The sequence below is a fragment of the Salvelinus fontinalis genome, chromosome 9, assembly GCF_029448725.1.
Source record: "Salvelinus fontinalis isolate EN_2023a chromosome 9, ASM2944872v1, whole genome shotgun sequence".
Taxonomy (NCBI): Eukaryota; Metazoa; Chordata; class Actinopteri; order Salmoniformes; family Salmonidae; genus Salvelinus; species Salvelinus fontinalis.
Window position 1 is genome coordinate 27,621,186 of NC_074673.1, and position 24,388 is coordinate 27,645,573.

At 43.3% G+C, this 24,388-nt stretch overlaps 1 protein-coding gene across 6 annotated transcripts in view; it reads left to right on the forward strand.

Moving 5' to 3' along the window:
* LOC129862368 (homeodomain-interacting protein kinase 2-like) overlaps positions 1–24,388 on the forward strand; it is a 207,050-nt gene that overhangs the window by 132,818 nt on the left and 49,844 nt on the right. For all 6 annotated transcript variants that reach the window (XM_055933927.1, XM_055933929.1, XM_055933930.1 and 3 more), the window contains exons 3-4: positions 19,744–19,867; positions 22,403–22,525. In XM_055933927.1, the coding sequence (XP_055789902.1) occupies positions 19,744–19,867; positions 22,403–22,525 (247 nt within the window). The remainder of the gene's footprint in view (positions 1–19,743; positions 19,868–22,402; positions 22,526–24,388) is intronic.

Consider the following 24,388-nt stretch of genomic DNA (forward strand, 5'->3'; position numbering starts at 1 on the left):
TAGAGACCTCATCAATGGCCTGAACAAGTATCTATGTGTTAGAGACCTCATGAATGGTCTGAACCAGTATCTGTGTGTTAGAGACCTCATCAATGGTCTGAACCAGTATCTGTGTGTTAGAGACCTCATGAATGGTCTGAACCAGTATCTGTGTGTTAGAGACCTCGTGAATGGTCTGAACCAGTATCTGTGTGTTAGAGACCTCATGAATGGTCTGAACCAGTATCTGTGTGTTAGAGACCTCGTGAATGGTCTGAACCAGTATCTATGTGTTAGAGACCTCATGAATGGTCTGAACCAGTATCTGTGTGTTAGAGACCTCATGAATGGTCTGAACCAGTATCTGTGTGTTAGAGACCTCATGAATGGTCTGAACCAGTATCTGTGTGTTAGAGACCTCATGAATGGTCTGAACCAGTATCTATGTACTAGAGACCTCATGAATGGTCTGAACCAGTATCTGTGTGTTAGAGACCTCATGAATGGTCTGAACCAGGATCTGTGTGTTAGAGACCTCATGAATGGTCTGAACCAGCATCTGTGTGTTAGAGACCTCCTAAATTGTCTGAACCAGTATCTGTGTGTTAGAGACCTCATGAATGGTCTGAACCAGTAATTTGTGTGTTAGAGACCTCCTGAATGGTCTGAACCAGTAATTTGTGTGTTAGAGACCTCCTGAATGGTCTGAACCAGTATCTGTGTGTTAGAGACCTCATGAATGGTCTGAACCAGTATATGTGTGTTAGAGACCTCATGAATGGTCTGAACCAGTATCTGTGTGTTAGAGACCTCATGAATGGTCTGAACCAGTATCTATGTGTTAGAGACCTCATGCATGGTCTGAACCAGTATCTGTGTGTTAGAGACCTCATGAATGGCCTGAACCAGTATCTGTGTGTTAGAGACCTCATGAATGGTCTGAACCAGTATCTGTGTGTTAGAGACCTCATGAATGGCGTGAACCAGTATCTATGTGTTAGAGACCTCATGAATGGTCTGAACCAGTATCTGTGTGTTAGAGACCTCATGAATGGTCTGAACCAGGATCTGTGTGTTAGAGACCTCATGAATGGTCTGAACCAGTATATGTGTGTTAGAGACCTCATGAATGGTCTGAACCAGGATGTGTGTGTTAGAGACCTCATGAATGGTCTGAACCAGTATCTGTGTGTTAGAGACCTCATGAATGGCCTGAAGCAGTATCTGTGTGTTAGAGACCTCATGAATGGCCTGAACCAGTATCTATGTGTTAGAGACCTCAAGAATGGTCTGAACCAGTATCTATGTGTTAGAGACCTCATGAATGGCCTGAACCAGTATCTGTGTGTTAGAGACCTCGTGAATGGTCTTAACCAGTATCTGTGTGTTAGAGACCTCATGAATGGCCTGAACCAGTATCTGTTTGTTAGAGACCTCGTGAATGGTCTGAACCAGTATCTGTGTGTTAGAGACCTCATGAATGGTCTGAACCAGTATCTGTGTGTTAGAGACCTCATGAATGGTCTGAATCAGTATCTGTGTGTTAGAGACCTCCTGAATGGTCTGAACCAGTATCTGTGCGTTAGAGACCTTGTGAATGGTCTGAACCAGTATCTGTGTGTTAGAGACCTCATGTATGGTCTGACCCAGTATATGTGCGTTAGAGACCTCATGAATGGTCTGAACCAGTATCTGTGTGTTAGAGACCTCATGAATGACCTGAACCAGGATCTGTGTGTTAAAGACCTCATGAATGGTCTGAACCAGGATCTGTGTGTTAGAGACCTCATGAATGGTCTGAACCAGTATCTGTGTGTTAGAGACCTCATGAATGGTCTGAATAAGGATCTGTGCATTAGAGACCTCATGAATGGTCTGAACCAGTATCTGTGCGTTAGAGACCTCGTGAATGGTCTGAACCAGGGTCTGTGGGTTAGAGACCTCATGAATGGTCTGAACCAGTATCTGTGCGTTAGAGACCTCATGAATGGTCTGAACCAGTATCTGTGCGTTAGAGACCTCGTGAATGGTCTTGTGTTACCACTTTATTAGTAAGCAGTGTGCAGTAAGATGTGTTGATCAGTTGATTGACAGGTGTAGGACTGTAGAATGATAAACGATAAACGTTCTTCTAGTGTGGATGCTCGCCAACGTTTTCGAGTTATGTGGACTATCTAATGTCACGGCTCCTCCTCTGCAGTGCAGGGGGCGGTTCCTCCTGCAGGCAGAGGAGGGTCGTTAAGTGATTGGAGCCACCTGGGCTCAGGGTATAAAGCTGTCACTAATCACTCTTGCTCTCTCTCTCTCTGCTCCTCCAGGTATGCTAATGATTTGTTTGTTCCTTTTTAGTTTTGCATAGTTTTCACTCAGTCATGTTCACACACACATATTCATGCACCCATGCACTTTACATACACCTTACATTCTGATACTTCCACACCTCATTCCTGTTTCTTAGTTTAAGTTAATAGTTTGCTTAATAATAAAGAACACTTTTGAATTGGCCTATACCTGTTGTTCGTGTCCTCTCATTTGTCACAGGCTATGAGCCGGCTTGTGACACTAATCAAATCAAATCAAATTTATTTATATAGCCCTTCGTACATCAGCTGATATCTCAAAGTGCTGTACAGAAACCCAGCCTAAAACCCCAAACAGCAAGCAATGCAGGTGTAGAACCACGGTGGCTAGGAAAAACACCCTAGAAAGGCCAAAACTTAGGAAAAAACCTAGAGAGGAACCAGGCTATAAGGGGTAGCCAGTCCTCTTCTGGCTGTTTCGGGTGGAGATTATAACAGAACATGGCCAAGATGTTCAAATATTCATCAATGACCAGCATGGTCAAATAATAATAATCACAGTAGTTGTCGAGGGTGCAGCACCTCAGGAGTAAATGTCAGTTGGCTTTTCATAGCCGATCATTAAGAGTATCTCTACCGCTCCTGCGGTCTCTAGAGAGTTGAAAACAGCAGGTCTGGGACAGGTAGCACGTCCGGTGAACAGGTCAGGGTTCCATAGCTGCAGGCAGAACAGTTGAAACTGGAGCAGCAGCACGGCCAGGTGGACTCAGGTCCTCCGAGAGAAAGAAAGAGAGAAAGAGAGAATTAGAGAGAGCATACTTAAATTCACACAGGACACCGGATAAGATAGGAGAAGTACTCCAGATATAACAAACTGACCCTAGCCCCCCGACACATAAACTAATGCAGCATAAATACTAGAGGCTGAGACAGGAGGGGTCAGGAGACACTGTGGCCCCATCCGATGATACCCCCGGACAGGGCCAAACAGGAAGGATATAACCCCACCCACTTTGCCAAGGGACAGCCCCCACACCACTATAGTTTATCATTATAGTTATCGTTGTAGTTATTGGCTTGGTGGAAGCTTTAACTCTTACAACAAAATTAACATAATTATCACAACAGAACTACTGGTAGGTCTAGCTAACATCAGTGAACTTGAATGAAATACACTACATGACCAAAAGTATGTGGACACCTGCTCGTCGAACATCTCATTCCAAATCATGGGCATTAATATGGAGTTGGTCCCACCCTCCCTTTGCTGCTATAACAGTCTCCACTCTTCTAGGAAGGCTTCCAACTAAATGTTGGAACATTGCTGCGGGGACTTGTTTCCTTTCAGCCACAAGAGCATTAATAAGGTTGTGCACTGATGTTGTGCGTTCCAATTCATCCCAAAGGTGTTCGATGGGGTTGAAGTCAGGGCTCTGTGCAGTCCAGTCAAGTTCTTCCACACTGATCTCAAAAAAAAACATTTCTGTATGGACCTTGCTTTGTGCACGGGGCATTGTCATGCTGAAACAGGAAAGGGCCTTCCTCAAAATGTTGCCACAAAGTTGGAAGCACAGAATCTCTTAGAATGTCATTGTATGCTATAGTGTTAAGATTTACCTTCACTGGAACTAAGGGGCTTAGCCTGAACCATGAAAAACAGGACAGACCATTATTCCTCCTCCACCAAACTGTACAGTTAGCACTATGCATTGGGTCAGGTAGTGTTCTCCTGGCATCCGCCAAACCCAGATTCTCTCTGCCAGATGGTGAAGCATGATTCATCACTGTTGAGAATGCTTTTCCACTGCTCTGGAGTCTAATGGCGGCGACCTTTACACCCTTCCAGCCGACTCTGCTCGGCCATGGCTGCTCGTCCATGGAAACCCATTTCATAAAGCTCCCGACGAACAGTTCTTGTGCTGACGTTGCTTCTAGAGGCAGTTTGAAACTCGGTAGTGAGTGTTTCAACCAAGGATAGGCGATTTTTTTGCGCTGTGTACTTCAGCACTAGGTGGTCCCATTCTGTAAGCTTGTGTGGCCTACCACTTCGCGGCTGAGCCGTTGTTGCTCCTCGGCATTTCCACTTCACAATAGCAGCACTCACCGGGGTGACAAATTCACAAATTCAAATTCAAAATGGACTGATTGATTGAGCAAGGAACGTGTGTGTTTCAACAACGAGCTGTCTATTTTCCACTTAACCTCTCTAGGCTAGGGGGCGGTATTTTCACGTCTGAATGAAAAGTGTGCCCAAAGTAAACTGCCTGCTTCTCAGGCCCAGAAGCTAGGATATGCATAGTATTAGTAGATTTGGATAGAAAACACTCTGACGTTTCTAAAACTGTTTGAATGATGTCTGTGAGTATAACAGAACTTATTTGGCAGGTGAAACCCCGAGGACAAACCATCCAGGAAAATGTTTTTTTGAGGTCACTCTCTTTTCATTGGGGTTTCTATGTGGATCTAGATTTCTAAGGCACTTGCTTGCAGTTCCTATCGCTTCCACTGGATGTCAACAGTCTTTAGAAATTGGTTGATGTTTTTCCTTTGAGAAATGAAGAAGTAGGGCTGTTCAGAACGAGGGTCGAGTCTAGTGTACTGTTGTGGTTGGGGCACACGACCTAAAAGCTCGCTCCACTTTGTTTTTATCCACTATTGAACGCAGTTTATCCCGTCTTAAATTTTATCGATTATTTACGTAGAAAAATACCTAAAGTTGTATTAGGAAAGTTGTTTGAAATGTTTGGACAAAGATTACAGGTAACTTATTAGATATTTTGTAGTCATGTTGGAACGGGTGTTTTTCTGGATCAAACGCGCCAAATAAATGGACATTTTGGAGATATAACGACAGAATTAATCGAACAAAATAACAATTTGTGATGTTTATGGGACATATTGGAGTGCCAACAGAAGAAGCTCTTCAAAGGTAAGGCATGAATTATATCGTTATTTCTGAGTTTTGTGTCGCGCCTGGCGGGATGAAATATGATTGTTTGTGTTTGTTTGATTGGGTGCTGTCCTCAGATAATCACATGGTTTGCTTTCGCCGTAAAGCCTATTTGAAATCTGACACCGTGGCTGGATTAACAAGAAGTTAAGCTTTATTTTGACATATTGCATGTGTATTTTCAAGAATGTTAAATATTTACAATTCTGTAGTTTGAATTTGGCGCCCTGCACTTTCACTGGATGTTGGTCAGGTGGGGTAGCATCCCATCTAGCCTAGAGAGGTTTAAGCTACTTTGCGATGTATAATTGGTTAGCCTGGGCTATAACCCCCCTAAACATAGACAGGTTCCATACTGAAAATATGCAAAAACATTAGTTTGATAAAGACAAAGAGCATATTTTCATCAGAATCATTAAGCATATGCCTACTCACCAAACAGATGTTGTGGCTATAATTCATCCCCATGCAGTGATCGATGTGGAATTGTTCATCCATTTAGAAAATTACAAACAATAGGCAGAATAAACTAAATCCAAGGTCTATATATCAAAAAGCAGACAGATTTTGGTTTGTAACCCAGAATTTTTTTCTTTCAACTCCCCAAATTGAACCCAGTTTCAAATGATCACTCTGAGAGTTAGTGTCCAGACAAGAGAGCTGCATCACTTCACACTGACAACTTTTTTCATTTGGAAAAATATTCTGTTCTATTTTATTTTGTTACATTGCATAATGTTTTTTAATATAAAATAGGTGTGTCTTGACTGTGATAAGGGGTCAGGAAATAAGAGCGCCTTGTCTGCTAAATTATCAAAACAAGGCTATGCCATTGCACAGCTATAGATTTCTACAAGTGCCACTGCTGAGGTTACTGCCCTTTTTAAGCTTGTGTTCCACGATGAAGTATAACCAGTTGAAATTACAGTTTCAATAAATTAATCTTAAATGACACTTTCTTTTTTATTGACTGAATATATATGGATTTGTTATTTGTAATGGTTATGATAAATTAGACATTGTTGCAGTCTATTGGCATATAGATAAATGTGCATATGTTTTTTTCGGGTGTTGTGTTCTAAATAAAATATATAATTCAGTTTGAGTACTAGAGTACCCCCCCCCCAAAAAAGGAATGTGAGTACTCGAAGTCAAAAAATGTAAAATGCCCATCCCTACCCATTTGTACAGTGGTTCCTCCTTTAAAAGTTGCAAGCTTACACCGCGGGACTTGGAGGTACCCAGTGTCACGGCTTCATTGCTCCAGACCACCACAAGGGGGAGTTAGAGCACTCATTATTCATTTGGTCCCAAGGTTTTTATAACCAATCATATCGAGTGGTTCCAATGACGAATTTGACGCGAGCCACCGCTCCCTGGTGACTTTCTACAGCAAAGATGGCTGACAAAACATTACGGTGGAAGCAAATGTAAGTAGTTATAACATCATAACGAGTCAAGCAAAACATGTACAATTGAGAGGAATATGTTAATTAATGTAGAGACAAACGATTGTGCATATTTTTTTGTCATAAAGTTAATTTACAAAAATCACTATTTAGCTAGTTTTTTTTCTGTCATATCCAATACCAGGTGTATCAAACTCTATTATGTGAATAATGCTGTGTCTGCATGTATGTATTACAATTATACACTTCAACAGTGTTTACCACTCCTGCTCCTGGGACATCAATGATTACACAATGTAACTATGGAATAGACTAGAAACACGATTTAAGTAAAGGCTGCTTTGTAATTCATATATACAGAATAAAAAACAGTACATCCTGCCAGCACGCCCACAAGTGTGCTGAATGACGCGTGGAAGAGAGCGAGGAACCAGATGGGAGTAACAATCCAGACTATTTGTTCTGAGACCGGCATTATAATGTAATGAAACAAGCAGGGAGCAGGTCTCGAACCCTCAACATTCTAGCCCGAAGTCCAGCACTCTATCAACTGTGCCAAATGTATTAATTGGGGTTGGGGCCGATTGTGGCTAAAAACACTTTATCAATTGGAATCTTTAACATGTGGAAAGGGGGAAAAGTATTATTATTAGTTTTTCACAAGCGCAGCAGGATGGGCTATTAGCTGAACAATAGACTATTCAACCTTTACTAAAGAATTGTCTAATAGCCGAGCTAGGTGTGAACCGAACCCAACCCCTCCCCAACTTGCAACAAATCATTTGTATCTATCTTTCCACATCTATCTACACACGTATCTACCTACACACGGTTAATGTTCTGAAATATATATATATCTAAAAAGGATACCTTTAATGTTTCACTATTTTTATGAAATTCACTCTCCTCTGAGGAGCCTCCACTAACTGTCAGACATTTTGAGGGTACCCGTGCTTAGGTTTAAGATGGGAAAGTTAAGACAATGGAGTCACAATAATGCAGAGGGTCTACCGCTCTGAATCAACCATGGGACCAGCTCAAGCGGTCTGAAGCAGATCATAAGGTTGGTGAAATAAAATTGCAATTCTAGCTAATGCCAAGAAAAATACAAAAACCATCTAGACAGCAAGTTAAAGTGTAGGTTGAAGATTACAAGGTTAAGATAACGGGGTTTTAATATCCCATAACTCTTTACAATTCATGAGACCAGCTTTGCTAATTAGAAACTGCCCTCGTAGTCATTATATTTCTGTAGACGGTAGGCTACACTCTTCTGGGCAGATCACGCTAGAAGCCTGTATGGAAGCCTGTATTATTTGTAACTTATTTTGTACATAATGTATCTGCAACGGTATCTTACAGCAAAAAAATTGCTTCTGGATATCAGGACAGCGATCACTCACCTCGGATTAGACAAATATGTTTTCTTCAACAAGCAGGACACACAGTACATTCTCAGAACACCCGACAAGGCCAACATCCCAGTTATTTGCAAGAGTGAGAGACGCAGGGACAGAGGACACAGAGCGGGGTGCCTCGTAAGGATCCGCAGAAGGTGAGTGGGAAAGCTGCCGTTACCGCCAATATTACTCACCAACGTGCAATCATTGGACAACAAATTAGATGAGGTACGATCACGAATATCCAACCAACGGGACATCAAAAACTGTAATATCTTATGTTTAATGGAATCGTGGCTCAATGATGACATGGATATTCAGCTAGAGGGATATACGCTGCACCGGCAAGATAGAACAGCACACTCTGGTAAGACGAGGGGGGGCGGTCTGTGCATATTTGTAAACATCAGCTGGTGCACGAAATCTAAGGAAATCTCTAGATTTTGCTCGCCTGAAGTAGAGTATCTTGTGATAAAATGCAGTCCACACTATTTGCCGAGAGAGTTTTCAGCTTTACTTATCGTGGCTGTTTATTTACCACCCTAGCGGATGCTGGCACTAAGACTCAGTCAGCTGTATAAGGAAATAAGCAAACAGGAAACCGCTCACCCAAAGGCGGCGCTCCTAGTGGCCGGAGACTTTAATGCAGGGAAACTTAAATCAGTTCTACCTAACTTGTATCAACTTCTACCTAACTTCTATGTTAAATGTGCAACCAGAGGGAAAAAAATTCTAGATCACCTGTACGCCACACACAGAGACGCGTACAAAGCTCTCCCTCACCTTCCATTTGGTAAATTTGACCACAATTCTATCCTCCTGATTCCTTTTTTACAAGCAGAAATTAAAGCAGGAAGCACCAGTGACTCGGTCTATAAAAAAGTGGTCAGATGAAGCAGATGCCAAACTACAGGACTGTTTTGCTGTCACAGTCTGGAACATGTTCTGGGATTCTTCCGATGTCATTGAGGAGTACACCACATCAGTCACTGGCTTTATCAATAAGTGCATTGAGGACGTCTCCCCACACTGACTGTACGTACATACTCAAACCAGAAGCCATGGATTACAGGGAACATTCACACTGAGCTAAAGGGTAGAGCTGTTTGGGCGGAGAGCCCAAACAGCTCTTTCAAGAGCGCTTTCAAGGTGCAGGACTCTAACCCGGAAGCTTATAAGAAATCCTGCTATGCCCTCCGACAAACCATCAAACAGGCAAAGCGTCAATACAGGGCTAGGATCAAATCGTTCTACACCAGCTCCAACGCTCGTTGGATGTGGCAGGGCTTGCAAACTATTACAGACTACAAAGGGAAGCACAGCCACGAGCTGCCCAGTGACACGAGCCTACCAGACTAGCTAAATCACTTTTATGCTCGCTTCGAGGCAAGCAGCACTGAGGCATGCATGAGAGCATCAGCTGTTCTGGACAACTGTGATCACGCTCTCCGTAGCGGACGTGAGTAAGACCTTTAAACAGGTCAACATTCACAAGGCTGCGGGGCCAGACGGATTACCAGGACGTGTGCTCCGGGCATGTGCTGACCAACTGGCAGGTGTCTTCACTATCATTTTCAACATGTCCCTGATTGAGTCTGTAATACCAACATGTTTCAAGCAGACCACCATAGTCCCTGTGCCCAAGAACACAAAGGCAACCTGCCTAAATGACTACAGACATGTAGCACTCATGTCCGTAGCCATGAAGTACTTTGAAAGGCTGTTAATGGCTCACATCAACACCATTATCCCAGAAACTCAAGACCCACTCCAATTTGCATACCGCCCAAACAGATCCACAGATGATACAATCTCTATTGCACTCCACACTGCCCTTTCCCACCTGGACAAGTGGAACACCTATGTGAGAATGCTATTAATTGACTACAGCTCGGCGTTCAACACCATAGTACCCTCAAAGCTCATCACCAAGCTAAGGACCCTGGGACTAAACACCTCCCTCTGCAACTGGATCCTGGACTTCCTGATGGGCCGCCCCCAGGTGGTGAGGGTAGATAGCAACACCACGCTGATCCTCAACACTGGAGCCCCTCAGGGGTGCGTGCTCAGTCCCCTCCTGTACTCCCTGTTCACCCACGACTGCATGGCCAGGCACGACTCCAACACCATCATTAAGTTTGCTGACACAACAGTGGTAGGCCTGATCACCGACAACGACGAGACAGAGGTTGGAGGTTAGAGACCTGTCCGGGTGGTGTCTGGTTGATACCCCTTTAAATGGAAGAAAGACGGGAAATGAAACAGATAAACAAAAAAAACAAAAATAACTTCCGGGTTAGATTTCCTCAGGTTTTCGCCTGCAAAATCTGTTTTGTTATACTCACAGACAATATTTTGACAGTTTTGGAAACTTTGGAGTGTTTTCTATCCTAATCTGTAAATTATATGCATATTCTACGATCTGGACCTGAGAAATAGTCTGTTTACCTTGGGAACGTTATTAAAAAATAATAATAATAATAAAAATAAAAAAATCTGACCCCTAGCGTCAAGAAGTTAAATGAAAATGAAATCTCTAAAATATTATTACTTTTTAAACAAAGCATTATTATTATTATTAATTATTTTAGAATTATATAAAAGCCCCTTAGATATTGTCAGATATTCTCACAGATCCTAACGGAAAATGCCCCTTAGATATTCAATTAAAATCCTCCAATCATCTAAATGTAATTATTGGCAGAGAGTCACGTCTTTGAAAAATATATTTTTCGATATGCTGTAGGCCTACCATAGGCGAAATGAGTCTCACTAGTGTTGAGTAATGTCCTGTTAAAAATGGTGTAGGTGTTATTTATTAAAGAAGAGTTTGAAGCAAAAGCCTACAATTATTTTAGCACCGTTTTGCGCTGCTCTGAGGCAAGCATTGGGACTGGTCTTGATAAATCAATGAGATTTTTATTTTCACTTAATCTCCATTTGGGTATTGGTTAGACAAGAATTAGAAAATTAGGGTGCAGAAATGTTATGTTATGTGTGTCAGTTAAGAACAAATTCTTATTTACAAGGACAGCCTACTCCTTCCTCGTGCCCTGCAGGGATTATTTAGCTAAATAGCCCAGTGCTGTACTGCCGACCGTCACATTGTACAGCGCCATATTTTCCGTTCCAGCAAGTACCAGTCAAAAGTTTGGACACACCTACTCATTCCAGGATTTTTCTATACTTTTGCTATTTTCTACATTGTAGAATAATAGTGAAGACATCACAACTATAAAATAACACAGGTGTCCCACGTGCCCTGCATTCTGTAGTACAGACATGGCCTGCTCTCCCTTGTGTAAGGAATTAGGCACTTTCCCATGTTTACTACAGTATGTCTTGTAGACTGTACATTAGCCTAATAAACAAATAAACACATTTCTTTAATAAAATAATTATTAAAATGACTCTTTCAAAATGCAGATGTTGATTTAGTTATGGATCCATAATGAATTACTATGGGAAGATATATTGCTGAATTACAGAAATATTGGACCAAAGTTGTCTAATGAAGGCAAACAATTTAGAATCCTCCAATCCTGTAGCCTACTCCCAACCGTCACGTTGTACAGCGCCATCTTTTCCATTCCTATAAACCCTCAGGGTTATAGAAACACCATAATATTAATCAAATTAATTAAGCCAACTTTCTTAAAATCAATCCCATATACTATGCTATTACAAAAAAGGTTTTAAATTCTCTGGTAATGCCAATATGGAATACAATCAAATGCTTCTCAAAGATTACCTCTAACTAGCAATAACTCGCAGTAACAGAAAAAATGTCTGACAATTAAATGCTGCAGCAGCAGAATGCTGCAGCAGCACGGAAGGTGTGCCGCAGTATGACGCAACTTTTAAAAGAGGACCCACTGTAGCTATGCTAATGCATTAACAGTTGAAACTGTTACAGCACCATCAGAACTTATCTCTACCTTTTGAGTAGAGAGAGGGATCCCTTCTTTACAACACCTTGAGCACAAGGAATGTTAACCTGTCTAGGATCAGCGTGGCGCTAGCGGCACACCCCCCCCCCCCCCCACTGAAAAACCAGTGCCGCGAAATTCAAAAAAAATATTTTTTTAAAATATTTAACTTTCACACATTAAAGTCCAATACAGCTAATGAAAGACACAGATCTTGTGAATCCAGTCAACATTTCCGATTTTTAAAATGTTTTACAGGGAAGACACAATATGTAAAGATGTACATCTATTACCTAAAAACACATTAGCATAATCCACCATCTTTTATTTGTCCACCAACACCAGTAGCTATCACCAATTCGGCTAAACTAAGATATTTATAGCCCCTAACCAAGAAAAGAACTCATTAGATGACAGTCTGATAACATATTTATGGTATGGGATAGGTTTTGTTAGAAAAAAGTGCATATTTCAGGTAGATGGCATAGGTTACAATTGCACCCACCGTCACAAATGGAATAGAAAAACTACTTAGAGCAACGTGTTTACCTACTTACTAATCATCAAACATTTCGTAAAAATACACAGCATACACGAATCGAAAGACACAGATCCTGTGAATACAGACAATATTTCAGATTTTCTAAGTGTCTTACAGCGAAAACACAATAAATCGTTATATTAGCATAGCACATAGCACATAGCAGCCCAGCATTGATTCTAGCCAAAGTGAGCGATAAAAGTCAACATCGCCAAAAGATATTAATTTTTTCACTAACCTTCTCAGAATTCTTCCGATGACACTCCTGTAACATCATATTACACAATCCATATAGAGTTTGATCGCAAATGTTTATATTTAGCCACCAAAATCATGGTTAGACAATGTGAAATGTAGACAAGCTGGTCAGAAAATGTCCTTGCGCCACTTAGACAGTGATCTACTCTTATACATAAATACTCATAAACGTGACTAAAAAATATAGGGTGGACAGGGATTGATAGACAATTTAATTCTTAATACAATTGCGGAATTACATTTTTTAATTTATCCTTACTTTTCAATACAGTTTGCGCCAAGCGAAGCTACGTCAAAAAACATGGCGTCCTAAGCCACTAAAATGTTTCGACAGAAACACGATTTATCATAATAAAAATGTCCTACCTTGAGCTGTTCTTCCATCAGTATCTTGGGCAAAGGATCCTTTCTTGGGAGTAATCGTCTTTTGGTGGAAAGCTGTCCTCTTGCCATGTGGAAATGCCAACTGCGTTCGGGATGAACTGAAAAGCGTGCCCAGCTATTCACATCGTTTCAAAAATAAATGTCCCAAAATCGCACTAAACGGATATAAATTGCTATAAAACGCTTTAAATTAACTACCTTATGATGTTTTTAACTCCTATAACGAGTGAAAAGATGACCGGAGAAATATAACAGGCTAAACTAACGCTTGGAACAGGAGAGGGTCGGTGTCCTCCACGCGCGTGACGCACCAAGAAAAGACTTGCTAGCTACAGGGTTTTTTGATTTATAGGGCCTGTGAACGCGCAATCGACCCCATTGGAATCGTCATCACGTAAAGGCATCCAGGGGAAGACGTAAGAAGTGTCCGTACAGTCATAGCAATAACAGTGCCCTTTTAACTGACTTCAGAACAGTGGCCAACATTTCTGAAATCTGAATCCATGTCAGGGAAATTGCTGTAGAATGGGCTCTGTTCTACTTAGAGACAAAATTTCAACTCCTATAGAAACTATAGACTGTTTTCTATCCAATAATAATAATAATATGCATATTGTACGATCAAGGATTTTGTGGGAAGCCGTTTCAAAAATTACCCAATTAGCATAAATAGTCTCAACAGCGCCCCCATCCTCAACAGGTTAACTGGACCCTGAATGAAAATACTACTTCTCAATGTCTGTTTAAAAGTTTATGTCCTGACTTATACAACTAGCTAAATCTCTTGACTGGGGCCCGGGGGCTCGTGGAGGACCAAGAACAGCCTTTTATCATGCAGCCCTCAATAGGCATTTAGCATTCACTCTGCCCCATCTCTCCCTCACGCGATGGCTGGGCAGGGTTGGTTCTTTTTAGTGTGTGTGTGTGTGTGTGTGTGTGTGTGTGTGTGTGTGTGTGTGTGCACACATGTTTCATTGTCTCAGCCTCTCTGACAGAGGAAACCACTAACTTATGGGCCAGAGGAGGGGCCACAGGTGGAGGATAGTGCTGGGGAAAATCGCAATTGCATTTCCTTGATTCCTCACGTCCTCTCTCTTCACCTCCTTCTCAAAACCCATCCAATATCTTTTGGAAGGAGGTGTGGAGAGAGGACATGAGGAATCAAGGAAATGCAATTTAGATTCTCCCCTGGACTCTCCCTCTGTCTCTCAGTCACTCGGTACAAGGCCTTCAAAGAGTTATATGTCAAGAGGTTGCCACCAAACTCTGAGGGCATTACATAATATTATAATATGGTACTCCGTTCATCACGTCAGGAAGCAGAGAGCTCTTCAAATGAAGTTAACCCAACCATCCTAGTTAACATAACAGTGAATAGGCAATTACTGCAGTTGTCGAGTGTAGTGTGAGTTTGACTCCATTGTACAAGAGCAGTTATTGTTGTACCAAGAGTTGTCATGAAAAGTTCAAACTCATCAGAAATATTAGCCACCTGCAATGGCAGTTCACACCATTGATGTCATATATGAATACAGTAAGCTATACTGTATAATAAATATGAGGTCTATGGTTCAGACTCATTGTAATAGAAACAACGTCCAGTGTGAATGCTGCAATGCCAAGCAATGATGTCCTTTAAAGTAAATTGTGTCTATCGTTCAACCTCATTGCAATCAAATGTAAATGCAGGGGTCCAGACCAGTGATGTGCCAGACTGCCAGGAGACTGAAGTGAAGCCGAGCTGAAGGAAGGTCAGGGTGATGGATGCATCCTGACGTGCCCACTGTCCATGATGTCAGAGCCGGGAATAGCAGCTGCAGTGCAGTGCGTGGGTATGGGTGGAGGGTCCAGGAGGAGAGGAGATGGGCGCTGCTCGCCTGTCTACCCACCCGCCTGGTCTGCCTGCCCTAGTTTAGGGGGGCAGAAGAAAGGCCCCATTCATTTATTGTGGTGGGGTTGTGCCATCACTGTAGCTCCCAGGGGACCGGCATCATCAATGAGAGGCCAGAAGGGAGGATGTCACAGCGCCCCTCCCCCCACATACAGTACTGTAGCAAGGATTGTACCAGTTTGCCTGCCACATGCATGACTCCACCTCCTCAGAGTGTTGTGGTCCGGTCCAGCTTGTTCGCTGCTGTCTATGTGTTAGATGAGGTATAGTTTAGAGCTGTTACATTGGTGGTGGGGTTTCTGTGCCACTGCTTATGGAGTGGTGTCAACGTAACTTTCCAGAAGAGAATGGCTATGTGTTCACAAATGCTGTATCTAATAGGGCTACTCTGATAAAGACATACTTTATGGCATCTTTGTATTGGCCTTGCACTGCAAAGTGACACCACCCTCTAGTGCAAACTTCACAATCTGAGTTTGTGTGTGTGTGTGTGTGTGTGTGTGTGTGTGTGTGTGTGTGTGTGTGTGTGTGTGTGTGTGTGTGTGTGTGTGTGTGTGTGTGTGTGTGTGTGTGTGTGTGTGTGTGTGTGTGTACGTGCGTACGTAGCTGAGGTTTGCATGCAGCTCTGCTCATAAAGCACCAGGATGTGGTAAGCAGTTAACACCTGACTGCCTGGCATTTTCCATTTGACTGTTTTACCCACAACCTTTATTCCATCTCCTGTATTGACCACTACTATCTATGACCTCTTATGGAGCACTGCTGTAACCCTAGCTGTAGGGCTCATACCTTTACACTATCTATGTGCTAAAGGAGACAGAATCCTGCTTCTGTGTCCTTAAGGAGAGTGTAGGAGGAGAGGAGTGAAGGAAGGAAGGAAGGCATGAAGGAAGAAAAGGAGGAGAGGAGTGAAGGAAGGAAAGAGGGAGAAGAGGAGAGGTGTGTGAGCTGCACAGATGTGTGTTTACCAGGGCCTGCATCAGCAGCAGCTGCTGTGTTTTGCATGCCACGGAAGCAGTGAGGAGATTTGCATTACTGGTTTGATTTCATGAACGTGATCGTTGTGTTGGGTTAGCAGGGAGGGATGGAGTGCAGCTGGACCTCAGTGAGACCAGGGCAGTGGAATCATTGAAAAGGGCCTGGATCGAGGAGCTGCTGCCGGAAACTGATCCAAGCATAACATCATCAGCTCTAATGGACCTGAACATGACACACAGACACACAGACAGACACACAGACACACAGACACACACACACACACACACACACACACACACACACACACACACACACACACACACACACACACACACACACACACAACCCCCCCACCCTCTCCACACACACACACAGATAGACACATACACACACACACAAACCCCCTCCACACACACCCACAGCTAAAAATGCAGGAATAATTGCTCTCTAATTTAAATAGGATGGTCCAAAGCTGACTGTTATAAAAACCCACAGTTCCATGACATCAAACGTGGCACACAGTCAACCATGGAAAAGAACATTGAGGCCGGCGCAGACCATTTCCCCATGATTGGTTGTTGTATCATATTAATTTCATGCTAAACAGACGCTAATATTCCAGGGAGATTGGTAATGCATGGGAGGGGAGCGGTGCTGCTGTAACCTCTAGGAAGGATCTTGTGGGAGTAGAAGGTTCTGTGACCTGAGTGTTGGGAGCACTGGGGGCCTGAGGTGTCTGATACAGTATACTTATGCAAATAGAGGGTGTGTGTGTGCGTGTGTGCGTGTGTGTGTGTGTGTGTACTAATCAGAGAGCAAAGACCCCTAAGTCTCTCTGGGGAAACCGGAAACTGTACACAGTTAGGGGAAGGGTGTCACATTAGTGTGTGTGTATGCAATAACAGCTTATCTTCAGCAACGGAAAGTTACAAAGTAGTTTTCCATAAGCTTGGCTATTTGCCGAGCTTATGTCAGCCAGAACCACAGTATCTATTTTGTCTGGTTAGTGTGTGTGTGTGTGTGTGTGTGTGTGTGTGTGTGTGTGTGTGTGTGTGTGTGTGTGTGTGTGTGTGTGTGTGTGTGTGTGTGTGTGTGTGTGTGTGTGCCTGGGTGTGTTTTCGCGTGTGTGTGAGCCTCTGCATCTCTCATTGTAAAGCTCCTAACCTCATACCTCTCTAAAGAGAAAGCCCAAGCAGTTTGAAGAGGGAGTATTGTGATGACTGACCCTGGCTCATAGCTCAGGTTCCCTCCCTTACTCCCCTCAGCACACAGTGTCCTGCCCAGTGCTATCTGCTCTGGCAACCCACAATAGATGGCCCAGCTCATTGTGTGTTGAGTGTGTAATATAACCCGGGGTGTTGTCCCGGTGTGTTTTTGTGATGTGTTGTCTTGGTGTGTTGTCGTTTTGGTGTGTTGTCGTGTGTTTTCTTGGTGTGTTGTGTTGTCGGGGAGTGTTGTCTTGGTGTGTTGTCTTGGTGTGTTGTCGGGGTGTGTTGTCTTGGTGTGTTGTCGGGGTGTGTTGTCGTGTTTTCTCAGTGTGTTGTTGTGTTGTCTTGGTGTGTTGTCTTGGCGTGTTGTCGAGGTGTGTTGTGGTGGTGGGTGGTCTTGGTGTGTTGCCGGGGTGTGTTGTCTTGGTGTGTTGTTGTGGTGTGTTGTCGTGGTGTGTTGTTGTTATGTGTTGTCTTGGTGTGTTGTTGTGGTGTGTTCTACCGCTGCCCCAAGAACCACCCTGTGCATTTACTGAGCCCTCTCCTTGTTAGGTTCACTGGAGAGGCTACATCTCTCTCTCTCTCTCTCTCTCTCTCTCTCTCTCTCTCTCTCTCTCTCTCTCTCTCTCTCTCTCTCTCTCTCTCTCTCTCTCTCTCTCTCTCTCTCTCTCTCTCTCTCTCTCTCTCTCTCTCTCTCTCTCTCTCTCTCTCTCATTCGCTAGATATCCCTGTGTCTGCCACCGTGATAAAGCTTGGTCCCAGCTGTTTCTCACAATGTTAAACCTGCCATCTCTTTCACAAATAGACAAGTGAGGAAGGTCCGAGAAGAGAGAAGTCTGAGTCCCATGTGGCAAATGTGATCAGATTCCCTCCACTGCCACTCCCCTCCCCCAGTCCCATAGAGCCCTGCTCTTAGCCCTGCTCTTATCCACATTGCCTGGGCCTGTCCAGCACGCTCCCAGTAAGGAGTTACTTCTCTGTCTCCCTCTCAGGCTGCCTTGGAGCCTGCGCTGCTCCGCTCCTCTCCTCTCCTCTCGCCCCGTTGTCATGACCACCACAGGCAGGGAATTCGGCAAGGATCATCCTAAAGCTCAGAGAATTCTTGTCACCCCATTAAAATGTATCACTGATAATGTTCCTCTAGTGTGTGTGTATTTATGTTTGTGCGTGCGCGCGTGCGTGCGTGTTTACATGTAGGCACATGCATGTGTGTTTGTGTGTGTCACAGTGAGTTTCTGCGTAGTAATTGAAATGCTCATCAGAGACTTCAGCTCAGTGGACTGCATAATAATCTATCTGGTCTAGTGTAACAGAGCTCATGGTGAGTCCACAATAAAAGGGATCATTTTCTAAATCGTTTGTCAGTCGTGGCATTCGTATAACAGAGACAGTGATTTTCTTGCTGTTCAGTGCTCACTCAGACCCAGTTATTTATCAGTGGCAGTCGGGAAGTGTCCACTTGGCCCCTGTGTTTTGTAAAGGACCAGAAGTCTAGGAACCTGGTTACCAGGCTCTGGGGTTTTTAACTGGCCTTTGCAAACGGCCTTGAGTCGGAGTTGCTCTGGCTCTGTGGATATATATGTTGATTTTATTTTTCATGGCAGCATAATTGATTCCACATAGGGCCACTGTAACCAAGCCCCATCTTCTTCCCTAGATTACCCTCCCACTCTCCCCTCCCCCATATTGTATCCCAGAAACCAGACTCCCCAAGGTTTGGGCATCCTGATTTGCTCTTGCACGGCTATCAATCAATTAGCTCCGGCCCCCCCCACGGTCAGCACTAAGATCAACAGCGTGACTGCCAGTTCCATATGAAGGAGAATCAAAGAAAACAAAGTCCTTCAACTTTTCTCTAAGCTTCTCTAAACAAGTGAGGTGTTTGCATTAAAGGCCTGAGAACTGGTCTGAGATCAGTGTAAGATAACATATCAGGGAATGACAGGCTGATTGATTAGTATATCTTGGGCGGGACGTTAAGACTGCTGCTGGCAATGTAATCTAATTAAGTTTGATTTGGGAATGTTTCGAATAGAGGCCCAGTTTGCTGATGTCTTGGGAGGGTTAGCTGCTGCTCCTAACACTGAAGAAAAGGAATGTCACTCATTTGTTCGCTTCTCCCAGATGAGATCTTTCATTAAAGTTAGTGTTACATCAACACATTGTGTTATGACATGTGCCGGGATTTAATCCAACGCAGGGCCGGGATTTAATAAGAACCTGCACACAGCAATAGACTTTTAAAAGCTATTTTCCCGACATTTATGGAGATCATGTTCGCTGTAAACGCGAAGTTAGCTCAAGCAGAAAAGTAAATCGCAGTGCACAGGTCGTTTATCTGCAATTGTTTGAATCTCTGTCATGGTCTTTTCCAGGTTAGATACAATGTGCGGTCAGTTCCATAACTCATACAGGTTCCCCTTCTTGTACCATTGCTTACCTTACAGAAATACTCTGGCCTGTATCTAACCATGCTGTCTCTCTCTCTCTCTCTCCCTCCCTCTCTCTCTCCTCAGAGCTCCGGAGATCATCCTGGGCCTGCCCTTCTGTGAGGCCATCGACATGTGGTCCCTGGGCTGTGTCATTGCTGAGCTCTTCCTAGGCTGGCCCCTCTACCCAGGGGCCTCCGAGTACGACCAGGTAGGTCTGAGGGTCTGCCCATAGGGGGTGACAATCTGAAAGATAATGAGTGATGCCTAAATGAGAGAAAGCATCCAAGACAAGAACTAGAAGAAGTTGTTTCTGAATGCTACAATAAACAGGAAATGCAATCAATCAAGGTGTGCATTTTGCAACAGTGACGTACTAAGAGTTATTACTGCTTTCACATAGGATTTATGGTATTTTGCCTGTAGAAAGAATTGGGAAATGTTTATATGACCCCTTGTAAACAGGCCCATTTTGACCACATTCTTGCCTGCATATGCCTTTTATGTCTCCCGCATGCATCACTGGTGATGAGTGGTAGTAGTGGTGTGCAGATGTGGGTAGGCATCTATTTTAATAAATCCATTGAATATACACCATCAAAAATAAAACCAATATTAATTTGTTTAGACAGGTCCTAAGAAACATTATAAGACTAATAAAATGTAAATAATCCACTTGTTAAACTCCTTAACATGCTAAATTTTGTAATAAATGAGCCAACCATACAAGATGATCATGAGCAGCACTCACTTCAACGTAGCTAACATTTCCCCTGTCTAACCAATATCCAAACAAAGATTCCGTGAAAACTCAAATCTGACATTGATTGTCTGAAAGCAGTGCGATGGTGCTGTCCCAATCAAAACGGTGCTGAAATTATAATCTAGTTGGCGGGTAGGCTATTGCTTAAAAAGGACAGTATTACATAGATTGGAGGACTTTGGGAGTTTCAGTAAGCAACATTTTGATACATGCCTTCAATTGCGTTAGCCTACTTTATTCCAATATTTTTGTAATTCAGTTATATTTATTCCCACAGTAATTCTTTATGGATCCATCAAGTTGTGGTTCAGAAAACAGTGCATGCTTTGTGGTTGGCTGTGACATGAAGTGACATGCCTCGCAAAGTTTAGAACTGGCAAGACAATGGTTAACTGGTCCTGCCTAAAATGGTTAACTGGTCCTGAAATGATTACTTGGTCGTTAGGTGAAAATAAATGTTTCGGCTTTGATACCGCTATCAAAGCCGAAACATTTATTTTCACCTAACGACCTAGTAATCATTTCAGTAAAGTTCTGTCTATGGCTTAGTATGAAACGTATCTGTAATGCTGAGGCGGGATTGGCACACACTACGCTCATAAACTCTTGATGATTGCTAGGCAGGACCAGTTAACCAATACCTTTCAGGTAAGGAAAAGGCGGAAAAAAGTTGGCAGTATGGTAAAGTTGACAGAAAAATGTCTTAGTATGAAAGGTATATAAGAGTCACTAGTCCACTTCAAGACCAGTCCTAAGATATCACTAGAAGTCAATGCCACAATTTAGTGTAAGTTAGAAGTTAGGGATGGGGAGAGCATCAATTTGAGAGCTTTGCAAATTAGAGTTGCTCTTAGATATGTTTCAGCACGAGTGAAAAAAACAGCTTGATTTGCTCTGAGAGATGGAGCAACACTCGCCCAAGGCTTTCCCATAGAGCCTAATGTGAGTTTGTTAAAGAGAGAGAGAGAGAGAGAGAGAGAGAGAGAGAGAGAGAGAGAGAGAGAGAGAGAGAGAGAGAGAGAGAGAGAGAGAGAGAGAGAGAGAGAGAGAGAGACGAGAGAGAGAGAAGAGAGAGAGAGTGAGAGATGATGGAGAGAGAGAGAGAGAGAGAGAGAGAGAGAAAGACAGAGGAGAGAGAGTGAGAGATGATGGAGAGAGAGAGAGAGAGAGAGAGAGAGAGAGAGAGAGAGAGAGAGAGAGAGAGAGAGAGAGAGAGAGAGAGAGAAGAGGAGGAACAGAAAGAGAGAGATGAGCGGAACAGAGAGATGTGTTGCTCTGGAGCACCAGTGCGCTGCTAATTGGGGCGAGTGGCTCAGTGGCATCTGCTGGGATAAACAGAGAGGTTGCAGAGGGATCAGGAGCTGCCTGTCTGTCGGAGGAGACGAGACACCGCACACACACAAACAGAGACGCATGCATGCACACACACGCACTCACACACACACAGGCCTCATTCCTATCACTCACATAACAGGACTAACCATACACAGTACACACAGGAACCCAAGCAGCATCTGATACTGCCTGACATCATATCTCTCCAGGTGTTTTTCTTGGGTGAAAACTCATGGCCAGTAATACATCACAGTTAGGGCAGAGTTTTTCCTGACCACATGACCTCACCAGGTTGACCCTGCTGTGAAAATGTGTCACATCTAATGTATAACACAACCTTGTCACACACTGTCATTTTATTAATAATGGATGATACTGCATCAGTATGGGTCTAAGCATGTTCCCTCTGCAGTGAACATATTGGGGAGTTATGATTATTATAGCATAATCACCCCAATGATTTCCCCCAGCAATGATTTTCTAACTCTCACTAAGATTTTCAGTTAAATCAATTTGCCTCAAAAGGGCAAAACAATATCCAATTAATCGTGCCTTATTTTGCATGTCTTCATTTTAATTCTGTTTGGCTGATTGTGTGAAACTCTGAATGCATAGTTGATGTGTTATTTAATATTTGTCCTCCTGTAGATCCGATACATCTCTCAGACACAGGGGCTGCCTGCGGAGTACCTCCTGAGTGCAGGGACTAAGACTACCAGATTCTTCAACAGAGACACCGACTCCACCAACTACCCCCTGTGGAGGCTGAAGGTAGGCCTGTAGCACACACACACAGAAACACACACACTTGAGAAATACTAATTATGATTGCCCTTTTGTTGCACCAAAACTTTCCATATAGATCAAAAGAGCAGTTAGGTTTCACAGAGCGTTGTTCCAGAGGAGTCGATACTGCACAACTATAGACGCCCATTGTGAGGCATTCACAGGACAGACTCAATGCTGGCTCTAAACAAAGTGAAAGCCTAATGACAGCTACATGGATTTGTTTGAGAGGATTTGGTAACTGGAACTGGGTCTGGCGAGTCGAGCTCAGGGGGATGTCTCTTCACACGTGTACACATGCACGCACGCGCTCGCACACACACACACACACACACACACACACACACACACACACACACACACACACACACACACACACACACACACACACACACACACACACACACACACACACACACACACCTCTATGCAGGGACTCAGTGGAGCTGGCCGGATTTTTAAAATGTCTTGTGTCATGTGGCGGATCTGCAGACATAGTTTAGTATTGTCCTGACTCCACAATACGAATATCTCCGCTGGATACAGCTATATTCACTGCTCCACTGCACTTAGTGATGTTCTCTTCCCAGATTGATCAGGTCTCAACTCAAGTGTGTCTTAAATGGCACCTTAGTGCCTATAAAGTGCACTATTTTTGACCCTGTTCTAAGGTAGTGCACTATATAGGGAATAGGCTAGGGGTGCACGACGTTGGCAAATAATCTAATTACGTTTTTTTACCAAATATTGCGAAATTAAATGTGTGTTCAGATTCTATAGTTGGTGTTGTTTGGCATGACAACTAATGAGAAAGCCAGGTACAGTTGAAGTTGTGACGGGGTAGAAACCAAAGTGTTGGTCAGAGTTTCCCAGGGGACCCTTATTACATTTGAATGTTACATTCATTGCATAAAAAAAAGTGCAGTCTCTTGCGATGTGGATATTCCACATGTCAATATTGCAATTTCAATTAAAATGTCATTATTTGTGAAGCCCTAGAATAGGGTACCATTTAGGACACGTCTTAGTTCTTATCCGTACAAAAGGACGCACAACAATACCACATTGACATCCAATAATATAGCGTGCTCCTTGCATACTAATGTTGACCTTTCAGTAAGTTTGGATGATAACAACCTGTCTGTTTTAAAGGGTGTATGTGTGTGTGTGAACGTGTATGTGTGTGTGAACGTGTATGTGTGTGTGAACGTGTATGTGTGTGTGCTTGTGTGTGTGAACGTGTATGTGTGTGTGTGCTTGTGTGTGTGAAAGTGTATGTGTGTGTGTGAACGTGTATGTGTGTGTGAACGTGTATGTGTGTGTGCTTGTGTGTGTGAACGTGTATGTGTGTGTGTGCTTGTGTGTGTGAACGTGTATGTGTGTGTGTGCTTGTGTGTGTGAACGTGTATGTGTGTGTGTGCATGTGTGTGTGAACGTGTATGTGTGTGTGTGCTTGTGTGTGTGAACGTGTATGTGTGTGTGTATGTGTGTGTGAACGTGTATGTGTGTGTGTGCATGTGTGTGTGAACGTGTATGTGTGTGTGTGCTTGTGTGTGTGAACGTGTATGTGTGTGTGTGCTTGTGTGTGTGAACGTGTATGTGTGTGTGTGCTTGTGTGTGTGAACGTGTATGTGTGTGTGTGCTTGTGTGTGTGAACGTGTATGTGTGTGTGTGCTTGTGTGTGTGAACGTGTATGTGTGTGTGTGCTTGTGTGTGTGAACGTGTATGTGTGTGTGTGCTTGTGTGTGTGAACGTGTATGTGTGTGTGTGCTTGTGTGTGTGAACGTGTATGTGTGTGTGTGCATGTGTGTGTGAACGTGTATGTGTGTGTGTGCTTGTGTGTGTGAA